This window comes from Leptonychotes weddellii, chromosome 6 (genome assembly GCF_054177405.1).
Source record: "Leptonychotes weddellii isolate Sample4059 chromosome 6, ASM5417740v2, whole genome shotgun sequence".
Classification (NCBI taxonomy): domain Eukaryota; kingdom Metazoa; phylum Chordata; class Mammalia; order Carnivora; family Phocidae; genus Leptonychotes; species Leptonychotes weddellii.
The window spans coordinates 127,185,640-127,197,658 of record NC_138374.1 but is presented as its reverse complement, the minus strand read 5'-3'; the positions used below and the strand labels follow the sequence as shown (position 1 = coordinate 127,197,658).

The 12,019-nt window shown below is 36.7% G+C and overlaps 1 protein-coding gene across 5 annotated transcripts in view; it reads right to left on the bottom strand.

Moving 5' to 3' along the window:
• The window catches only part of LYPLAL1 (lysophospholipase like 1), a 38,845-nt gene extending 27,406 nt beyond the window's left edge, over positions 1–11,439 (bottom strand). For 2 of the 5 annotated variants that reach the window (XR_014146598.1, XM_081825181.1), the window contains exons 1-2: positions 11,293–11,439; positions 5,912–6,011 (exon numbers count right to left, since the gene is read on the bottom strand). Coding sequence is in view for 2 of the 5 variants with exons in the window: in XM_081825181.1 (XP_081681307.1) it covers positions 5,912–6,011; positions 11,293–11,386 (194 nt within the window). In the remaining 3 variants the exon portion in view is untranslated. The other 3 variants (XM_081825183.1, XM_081825184.1, XM_081825182.1) reach the window with 3 other exon arrangements.
• Positions 11,440–12,019: the final 580 nt, after the last annotated feature.

The following is a 12,019-nucleotide window of genomic DNA, read 5'->3' as shown; positions in this document are numbered from 1 at the left end:
AAAAGGAAGAAGATAGCAGGAGGGGAAGAATGAAGGGGGGGAAATCGGAGGGGGAGATGAACCACGAGAGAGGATGGACTCTGAAAAACAAACTAGGGGTTCTAGAGGGGAGGGGGTGGGGGGATGGGTTAACCTGGTGATGGGTATTAAAGAGGGCACGTTCTGCATGGAGCACTGGGTGTTATATGCAAACAATGAATCATGGAACACTACATCAAAAACTAATGATGTAATGTATGGTGATTAACATAACATAAAAAAAAAAGTATTAGATGACATATTTCTAAAAGTCTTCACTTTTCCTCCTTAACTGAAGTACTGGTTTCTCAAAGATTGCACATTGTATAGCACATATCAGATTGCTGATTCAAAGTAATCAGAAGGAATAACAAGTGAATTTATTGCTTATATATTACTATATTTGTCACTCTGGATATGTATCACATAACTTTTATTAACATATAATACACTTAAATATAAATGGCACGAAAATGAATAAAACATAAATGTAACTATACATATTTCCAAAGCTTATATCCATTAACTAAGCTTAGAAATAATCAACAAATTAGTACTCTGTTCCTGTTTTGATACTTCTATGTATTTTTCTTCTCAGTCTGTTATTTTTTAGAGGCTGTTAAATTATAAAGTAGATCTCATTGTAAAGGCAACAATTTTGTGACCAAGAAAAAAATATTTAAAGAATTTTGAGTGTAAAAGGAAAAAAATCATCTATCTATCTTTACCTAAACACATTAAATTAGTAAACTGCTAGGCTGATTTAGTGATACTGAAAGCATTGTTTATTTGATAACTGATAGATAACCCTTAGAGAGCCTCAGGAATAAAAGTAGAAACTGTTTTTAAAATAAATTAATGCTAGTAAGTGTTCGGCGAAGTGGGTATCCTAATACACTGTTGGTAATAATGCAAACTGTCCATTCTTGGAAAACAATTTAGAAGAGCTAATCCCTTAAACAAAAAGGAACTGACTATAAGGCCTCTGAGTACTTTCTAGGAATTTTTCCTGAAGGAAAATCAGAAATAGGATAAATAGATATATATAGTGATAAACTGAGGATAAAAACTAAAACAGTCTACAAAAGAATAAATTTTAGAAGAATATTCTATAGCTATTAAAACAGTTTTCTATATTTCAGTGAGAAATTGTTATAGGAAGAAATCATCAAATATAGTATTAAGTGAAAAAAAGGCAGAATTTATAATTGTATGTTTAGTATGAACTCACATTTGCAAAACTAAATAAACAAATAAGACATTAAAGATATTAAAGATAGGATGATAGTCTTAACAGTGGCTGTCTACTTTTTATGATATTTGTGGTTTACTCAAGTTTTTACTTTTAGTTAGAAAAATGCAAAAGGTTTCCAAAATGTTGTTCCTCTAGGACAAATTTTTATTAACTATATTTATATAAAATCACCACTAATAGTTCTAAAATCTGAGGGCATTAGGGCTGGACTGATTGAATAGTCTGGAAAAGGCATACTGAAGAGGCCAGATGGTAAACAGGAGTCATAATACATAACTACCAAACATAATTTAATGGGAAAAAACTAAGAAATGATCATTTGTGGGACAGAAAATTAGGTCTAAAAATATGAAAACCCTTAAAATGTATTACATTTAATTCACCACGAAATTAACGAAGCATCATCACCAATTTCAATAGAACAAGAGAATAAAATATTATTGAATTGTAAACACTATCTAGTGTCTTCAATTCAATGCCTTTAATGCCCATGTACTTAAGTAAAAATAATCTGGAAATACATTAGAACAGAAAGGAAAGAGCATATACCAAAACTACAATGAGATGTAAGATGAACTAAGATTGAAAAAATCCTCAGTCAATAGAGATATGGTTCATATTTGAATGAAAATAGTTCAGATCTTGTAATTTTAAACTGCATATTAAATACAGTTTCTAATTGTTCTGAAGAGTCTGAGACATCTGGAAGTAAGACTTGCTGATTTCTGCACTGTTCATGGAACAAAAGAAAAATGATTTCACAGTAATGTTGAAACAGATTTTCTAATATAATAAAACACTGAACCAGTTCTTGCTTGTTATACTTGCCTGTTATAAGATCCCTTCTGACATTTAGAAGATCATAAAATCCAAAGGTCTGGAGCCATTGGTAATCCTTGGTCAGTGACATTTGATTTCCAATGTGCGAAAGGACCAATGAAATACAGCAGAGCTACAGAATGTACAACTTGCTGAATATGTGACACAAAATAACTTTGCTAGGTCAGTTGAGGGTTCTGGTCCTTATGTTTGAAAGCAATAAACATTTTACAAACTTACTTGAATTGTATGTTGACAGCAAATTAACTGGCATTATTATCCTTAATTACATGCATTTCATTTCACTCTCTTATTTGATGCCTCCAATCAAAGATAGAGGTCTGAGATGTAATACCCCATGACGCAGATCTGTAGATCTTATAGTAAAAACACATATATACACTATCTCTGAAAATTTTTGAAAAGCCCTTGAGTTCTTAAACGGGAAACTGCAAAGTTTATTCAATTGTAAGGTTTTTATTTCTTCATTTTAGGAATCTTAGAACCAGTGAAAACAGGGAAGCAAAGCTTCACAATCCCATGCTCTCAAGAGTAAATTCTGAAGGAAAGTGGACTTTTGTATTTAATGTTTCTGACCTAGAGTAATTAAATCTAAAAATAAAGAAAGCCTAGTACATAAAGACCTGTTCTTAGGTGCAATCTCAACTTCTTTTTGTATTGATTCAAAGACAATGATGCCATTCATACTTTAATTACCTCAGATATTTGTTTTTCTAAAATATAAACAGCTGACCACACTGCAACATTTTTTTTTTTTTTCCTAACAGAGAACCAAGATACTAATCATCTGGTATGTGTGGGAACAGAGGTGTAATTTTAAAGCAGGGTTTCTCAGCCTAGGCACCACTGTGATTTGGGGCTGGATAACGGTCTATTGTGGGGGCTGTCCCGAGCAGTGCAGGATGCTCAGCAGCATCCCAGGCTTCTACCCACTAGCTGCCCGGAGCCTCTTATGCTGCTTCCCCAGCCCGCTGTGACAAACAAAAATGTCTCCCAACACTGCAAATATTCTCGGAGGAAGAATCATCCTTGCTTGAGAACTAACCATTTAAATCGTCTCATCATTAAAAAAAAAAAAATCTTACAAGTTCACGCACTAAAACCCATGAGAAATCTAAGTAAAAATGATTTGATCTAGGATAGTTGTCCCTAACATACTATAAATGTATGGGACCTCCTTTTAAAAGTCTAAAATTGCACTGCCCAAAATGGTAACTCCCAGCCACGCGGAGCTATAGAGCATCTAAAAATGTACCTAGTTTAACCAGGTACTTAACTTTCACTTTTATTTAATGTAATTTTTTTATTGAAGTGTAAGTAACATACAGTGTTATATTAGTTTCAGGTATACAACATGCTTAACAATTCTATACATTACTCAGTGCTCACCACTGATAAATGTAGTCACCACCCGTCAAATGTTAACATTTTGACTATATTCCTTATGCTGTACTCTTCATCTCTGTGACTTACTTATTACTGTAAATTTGTACCTCTTAATCCCATTTATCTGTTTCACCTATCCCCCACCCACCTCCCCTCTGGCAACCATCAGTTTGTTCTTTGTATTTAAGACTCTGTTTTTTAGTTTCTTTCTTTGTTCGTTGGTTTTTTTACATTCCACATAGAAGTGAGATCACGTGGTATTTGTCTTTCTCTGACTTACTTCACTTAGCATAATACGTCTAGGTCCATCCATCTTGCTGCAAATGGCAAGATCTTCATTTTTTTTTTATGGCTGAGTAATACTCCTGTGTGTGTGTGTGTGTTTGTGTGTGTGTACACACACACGCACCACATCTTTATCCGTTCATTTACTGATGGCACTTCGGTTGCTTCCATATCTTGGTCACCATAAATAACGCTGCAATAATAAACACAGGAGTGCATCTATCTTTTCAAATTAGTGTTTTTGTTTTCTTTGAGGAAATAATTATTTATTTAATATAAATTTAATTGATCGATCAGCATCCAAATGGATATGCTGCACATATGAAATATATACCAGCAAAGATTTAGAAAGAATAAAAGAATGTAAATTATCACTTTAATAATTTTATATTGATTTTATACTGATTCAACATTACATGTTGAAATGATAATATCTGGGATATAATGGGTTAAATAAAATATATTATTAAAATTAATTTACTTGTTTGTTTTTCCTTTTTTTAATGTGGTGTCAAGAACACTTAACTTTACATATGTGGCTCATATTTTATTTCATTGGTTAGCATGGTCTAAAATGTTTGATGATCTGTTCAAATAGGTATTGACGATGAAAATATATAATACCAAAAAGTTACCTGAATTCAGTGAAATATTTCAGTGATTTTATATTTTACTTAAACACAACAGCATCCACAAATAATACTGAGTGCACATGGAGATTTTTGGATTCTCAGGGCCTAAAGTTTGAGATCCACTGGTCTGGAACACGTATCAAAACTGATGACGTACTGAATGGAGCATTGGGTGTTATACGCAAACAATCATGGAACACTACATCAAAAACTAATGATGTAATGTATGGTGATTAACATAACATAATAAAAAAAACTGGCAATGATATAAAATTCCTAAGCTGAAAGCATTAATTCTAGAATCTGTTTCCAATGATCTTCCATTCAATTTAGTCAGACAATTACGATTATATTTAGGCTGAAATGAACTTATCTTTCCCATTTCCATAGGAATACCACTGTCTTTCTCCTTCCAAACTTCACTTACCCTAAAAACCAATAGCAAATGACAAGCTCTTTTGACATTTCAAAGACATTCAACTTACAACACAAAATTAACCCCTTGATCAGTAGGTCTTTTATTTGCACTACCAAACTACTAAATTCCTCTAAAATTATATAAAAATAACTTTTTTTGAATCTTAAATTTTACAACAAAATTATCATTTTATTGTTCTAACTCTTTCAGTTCTATCAATTGCAGTAAGTAAAATCTTAATTGTACATAAAAAGGTCCTTGAAGTTCTGGTTCTGATTCTCCTTAACACTAAGTTAATAGAAAAATAAAAAAATGCCTTTGCATAAGCACACGTATAATTAATAAGAATAAATCAAGAACAGATTAATGGGAAATCAGAGTGGGATGCATAGCTCAGCACATAATCTTGGTTACCCAAAAAAGTATTTGCAAACCCCAGTTTAAAGCATGTGCTCAGGATAAAAGCCTATGCAGATGCTAACTAAATAATTATAAAAAGCAGTATGACTTCAAAACTATACCAATCTCATGATTGTGCATTTTGTTAAACACATCTACCGGTTGTATAATCTAAATATTTATTAAGTAGTCAATTCCATATTCCTATTATGGTTTACTGATTCAAAAAGCTTAACATTGTTTCTAAAACTTTTTAAGTGTAGAAAGCATGCCACAAAACCCTTTGCCAGAGATTATGAACTCTGACATAACTAAATTAGAAAGCTTATACTTGTTGGGAGCTATTAGTTTCTTTTTGGGGTAAATGAAGGGAAAAGAGAGTTTGAAAGATGAGCAATCTGCAGGGCCAGAGGAAGCAGAGTTCTGTAGGTGTGCTTAGGACAAAGTTTAAGTTAAGACCTTCAGGGAATGCTTTACAAAGAGGGAAGAAATTACCTGCCTCGCAGAACCTGGCCCAATCGTGGAATTGGGGGGAAAAAAAAGTTCTAGAAGAAAAGGTACCCCAATTCAAAATACTTTAAATACAGAATTAAGTTTAAAGAACATTTAGCTAGTACATCTATTTATATACATTTTATGCCACAGTTATACTGAGCAGTGAGATAAATTACTGCATACCTGGGAGGAGCTGTTGGATAAATAATTTTTATGTGTTGGAATGTTAACTCTTGATTTAAAACCTGCTTGATCCACGTTCTCAATCCTTGTCCAGAATCACCTGATGGATCACAAAATGTAGATTAAGAAAAAACATTTTGACAACACAGTGTATTTAAAAGCAAGTCTGTAGCTTTCATATCATACAGAGGCTGGAACAAGGAATACAAAAAAATCTCCATATATAAAAAAAACTGCATAGAAACCAATTTATCAACATGAATTAATTGATCAGGCATCAATAACTAAGAACAATTTAGATAGTTTTACTCCTAACTTCACCACTGATCACTTTAAAGACCTTGTTTGAGTTTTAAGTTTCCTTGTTTGTTTAAAGGGTGTAACAGGCACAAATACATGAAGTAAATTATTTTTTCGAAAAAAAAAAATTCTTTCCGTATCTGATTTTAAACACTGTCATTTCTTATCTTACTCTTAAAAATATTAAATTTCTGGGGCGCCTGGGTGGCTCAGTCGTTAAGTGTCTGCCTTCGGCTCAGGTCATGATCCCGGGGTCCTGGGATCCAGCCCCACATCGGGCTCCCTGCTCAGCGGGGAGCCTGCTTCTCCCTCTCCCACTCCCCCTGCTTGTGTTCCCTCTCTCGCTGTGTCTCTCTCTGTCAGATAAATAAATAAAATCTTAAAAAAAAAAAAATTAAATTTCTGAAGTGAATATAAACTTTTATAGTTGGACCAACCTAAAACAATTTTTTTGGTTAAAATAACAAGATCTTTCAAAAGGGGTATTTAGCAAACCTTATTTTTAACTTGAAGAAATCTAAATTTAATTTTGGTAACAGGTTTACATGATGTAAAGTAATGATTATACATCCCAAGGCTGAAAAATAATCAAAATCCATGCAAGAATTAATGTATGGATATTTCCATTAAAAAAAAAAAGGAAGGAAATATAGGTCCATGTTATGTAGTCATGAAGAAGAAATTTTAAAGGTAACAACTTTTAATTGTTTAAATCAGCTCATTAAGACATCAACTCAAAGTATATCTACTGAATACCTATTACTGCGTCAGGCACTCTGCTCGGCAAGATGAGGAAGAAAGGGTCCCTACTCTCACTGAGGGTACAGTTTATTGTGAGAAACACACATAAGTCAAACAATCATACATAAAGATGAAAGACAAATGTAACCACTGCAAAGATGAGACACTTGGTGCTGCCAGGGTTTATTACATTCAGAAGCGACCCAGCTAAGGAGGTCAGGGGTAACATTACTAGAATATAAGCTCTGCAAAGTGAAGTTCATTTTGTATTTTATCCAGTGTTATTTTTTTAATTTAATGCCTAGATTACAAATGACACAAACTGACAGTTTTCAGATCTACAGGATGGTGAAAAGTGAAGCGCACAAGGAAAGAGCAACTCGGAGAGAATATGGCAAATGCTGATATCCTTTACAGGAAGGAGGAGGAGGACATTTAGGAATGAGGGAAAGAGCAGTGAGTGCAAGATGAGGCCAGAGAAACTATAGGGATGTGACAAATCCTAACAGCATGGACCTACTTTTTGGCAGAAAGGTGGCCATCTTCTAAGGGTCACTCTGGCAGCTGTGTGAAGACAGGAGGGGAGAACAAAAGTAGGTGTGGGGAGATCAATTAGGAGGCTACTGTCCAGGTGACAGATGCTTAAATTAGGGGTCTAGCAATGGCATGTACGCGAATAGGTACAAGGATACTTAGGAGATAAAAAAGATAGGGATTGGTAATAGATTAGTTATGGGGGGGTCAATGGTGAAGGTTTCAAAGATGACGGTGAGGTTTCTGGCCAGGATAACTGAGTGAACAATGGAACTACACACTGAGACAGGAAACACCTGAATCAGTGGGTCTATACTCGCTATACTGCCTACAAGGTCCTCTACCTCTACAATCAGCTGCAAGACAAACGCTGTAAGCTATGAATGGTTTTTACATTTTTTAAGAGTTGCTAAAAAAAAATAAAGGAGAAAAGGGAAGAGAGGCAGAAAAGAAAAATGTCCAAGAAACCATTCTGGCCCACAAAACCTGAAATGGTTGCTGAATGCTGTTCCCATGAATGTCGGGGAACCTACTTCAGGGCCTCTGTCCCAGGTTCTCCCTTGTCCGCAACATTCTAACCCAACATCCACATGATTCACTCACTCAAGTCCAGCTGCCTAAGTACCACATTCATAGTGAGGCCTACTCTGACCACCTTATCTAAAACTATCACCCCCGACACCTTCCATCCTCCTTGTCTTGCTTTCTCTTTTTTCCATAGAACTTACTACTATCCACTATATAATATTTCCTCCACTGGAATCTAAGTTCCACAAGAAAAGGGATTTTTGGGGTGCCTGGGTGGCTCAGTCGTTAAGCATCTGCCTTCGGCTCAGGTCATGATCCCAAGGTAGTGGGATCGAGCCCCGCGTCGGGCTCCCTGCTCCGTGGGAAGCCTGCTTCTCCCTCTCCCACTCCCCCTGCTTGTGTTCCCTCTCTCGCTCGCTCTCTGTCATATAAATAAATAAATACAAGAACAGGGATTTTTGTTTGTTTCGTTCATTAATATATGCCTGGAGCCTAGAATAGTGCCTTGCACAGTGGCCATATAATAGATATTTCTTGAATGAATGGATTAATAAATGAACGATTATTAGGCAGTGGGATAAACTTGTCCAGAACTTGAAGGAAAATTAAAATAGAGACACAAATTTATGTCACCATATAGAGGAAAAGACAGAATACTCAGGCATATATGCACATTAGCCTGGAGAGAAAAATGCAAAATGAAAAAAGAGGTCATAGGACCAAATTCTGAGGAGCCCCAACATTAATGGAGAGAGAACAGGATGAGTGAGCAAAATCAATTAAAAGGAATAAACAGGTAGAAAAAAACAAGAAAGCGTTTCGAGAACACTGAATGTTGAAGATAGTTCAAATAAGATGACTGAAAAATGTTCCCCACATTTAGCAACACAGAAATTACTAGTAACTTTAATAAGAACCAACTCAGTTTGCTGAGACTTACTGCATGAGGAGAAAGCAAGATATGCACGATTTGGATCTGTGTGAACCTTACAGCACAGTGTGGACTATAGACATTAAATTTGGTAATTACAAATATGAATACCATTAAAAGAAGTACCACAGTGTTCTAAAGGAGCATACAACAGAGTGAATTAATCTAAGCTGGGAAGCTGAACAAAGCTAATTAAACTATTGTTTGTTTTTATTATCCTGAAAAAAGGTACTTCTTTGGTATTTTAGTAGTAGGAAAGGCTCAAATTAAGTTGGCTATATCTTACTCACATTCCCGTATGTTCTTCTATGGCTGCCATATTCTAGAAGAGAACTTCAGCCCTTTTAAAAAAAAAAAAAAAAAATCTGCCTCTAAATACACTTTTCCAACCTTGAAAAGCAAAAATTAATGCTACAAAGTAACATCCATTCATCCATTCACAAGGCCCACTTTTTAAAAAGCCAGCACTTTATTCTAAGAGCGTGGTAAAACTATTAAAATTGGTTTGGCCGTATTTGGATTAACCAGAACCCAAACACCTATAACATAACCACATATAGTAAAGTCTAATGTAAAATCATACTTCCAGTAAGGGTTTTAATTTACTACAATGGAGCTCTAACTCTACGGGAATTGCATTTCATTTGCATAATTAGCAGAATTCTTTGGATAAATTCTTTGTTCCGAAGTTCAAAGGGAGAAATATATAATTTGGGTTTACAATTTATAAAAATATCAGTAATCTGGAATTGAAAAGAGTAAGGATGGTACTTTAAGCAAAGTGATCCAAGGAAAAAAGAGAAGTCTAGGAGTATTTCCTAAAGATATTACGAAACAATTAAATTATTTATTACAAAGACTACGGTATCCGGGAATTTCTGGATGCTTATAAATGAACATCCTTGGAGCCCCAAATAGTACCAGGAATAGTCTCTTAATTGTAAAGCTTTGGTGTCCTCTTCGACACCTCACTTCACCATTCTAAATATATTTCATTAGCCAAGTCTTTCCCTTTAAACATCTTTGGCCCATTTCTTCTCTATTTCCAAAATGATACAGCCTAGTTCAGAGTTTTTCCACCTTACCCCTTCTGGAGTCGGAGAGATCTGGGTGCGAACGCTAATTCCACTACCACTCATGGCAACAGCCAAGTGACCTTGGGCAAGCTGTTCAGCTTATCAGGGCTCATTTTTAAAATGAGAATACTTCCCACAAGTGCCCATTTCCAGGCCTCCACCTCTTACCTTTCCAATCCACTCCATTATCCAACCACCATCCTCTTTAAGCCTACAAAAGTCTCAGCTCAAAGCCCACGCTCTCAGTCAAATTGGTAAAATCTGACAAGCTCTTCATCTTACAAATGCCTTACTTAGTATGCCTAACCACAGTTTTTTCCTTAAAATTCTCTTGGCAGTAAATCATTTACCATCTTGTGATCTCCCATCCACTGCTGACTCAAACTAATTGAACTGTTTTTGTTTTTTAACTTTAGGTAGGCGCCCTGAGGACACTGGCTGCATCTCATTTCTTTAAAAAATATTTCCCAAGAACTTACCCTAGGCCAAGCACTAGGGATGCAAAGAATAAAACAAGGGTCCTTACTCTTGAGGAAGGGGAAGTGAAGTGGGAAAGACAGGCTTAAGTAATTACAGATGAGTGTAAGGAATGCTATACAGAATTAAGCACACGCGCCACTAAGGGCGAGCAGTGGAAGGAGAGTATCTGCCCTTGGGACTGAGAGTGGACTCTGTGCTGTATCTAGGGGGCTTAAGGACAAGAAGGGGAAAGAGGACAAAGAAGGAAGTAGCAGGAAAGAAAGGAAAGGGAGAAAGTACTCCAGCCCTGGCACAGTGCCTCCTTTTACAAATATTAACTGTCTCAATTGTCTACAGCAGTACGAGAGACTGGAAAAAGAAAGTGGCAAATAATCCAAGGCGGTTGAAAGCCCCAATCACTAACAGCTGACCCTGGAAAGTACTAAATAATTTGTTTCTAGCAGAAAACTTACCTTACTAACTTGCTCTGTTTAAACTTGAGGGAGAACAATGAGGGGGTCGGGGTGGTAGCAAGGGTTGCAATGGATGGAGAATGGTGTGGATGGAGGAATGGCCCAGTGGTGGGACACAAGGGCCATCACCGAGGACGATGGGCCAATGATCGAAAAAGGGAATACACGGTGGGGAAGGCCGTGTGTCCACAGCCGCGGGGTTAGCGAGGGGAGGGTCGTCCTCTCCGAGACCACTGAGCCCTATCGAGGCCCAGCGACTCCTCCACTAGGGCAACACTAGGGGACCCGAGGGGAGGACGATTCCCAAGCAGAAAACTAGGACGTAAAACTGTAATCCACCTGAGCCGTGCAGGAAGATGAGAGAGGCGCTGTGCCTCCCAGCCGGCGACACTATACAACGCTGCAACCGAATCGAACTCGACGTAGCCGCCATCGCTGCCGCCCGAAGAGCTCCGTGGGCCCCGCCCCTCCACCGCGCGGGCCCGCGCACGTAGGCACGCAGGGGAGGGGGCGCGCGCCTGGAGACGCGCATGCGCGGTGGCGCCGGTGCGGTCCTGACTCGGTCAAGTCTGAGTCAGTTCTTGTTGCCTTGAGAGTTTGGTTTTGCAGAGGGTGGTTTTGTGCAGGTGACAGCTTCGGTAAGCCTCATGGGTATATTTATTTGCTGTATGATTTTTAACTGCAACCCTGAAATTCAGGATTGCCTTTTTATTTCGAGAAATATTGTTGTTATTATGTTCAAAATTTAACAAATATAATCATATTTTACCTTCCACTTTGGGCCTTGAACCGGGTGTTTGTAGCTTTTTATATACAAAATAAGACAACTATATAATAACTGTAGTTTTAAAAAATAGTTTACACAGCAGATCTAAGGAGGTGCCATTTCACACCCATTAAGATGGTTATCATTAGAAAAACAAAATAAATGTTGGTGATGATGTGGAGAAATTGGAACCCTTGTACATTGCCGATGGGAATGTAGAATGGTGCAGCAGCTGTAGAAGCAGTTTAGTTGTTCCTCAAAAAGTTAAATGATTACCATATGATCTAGCAATTCTACTTT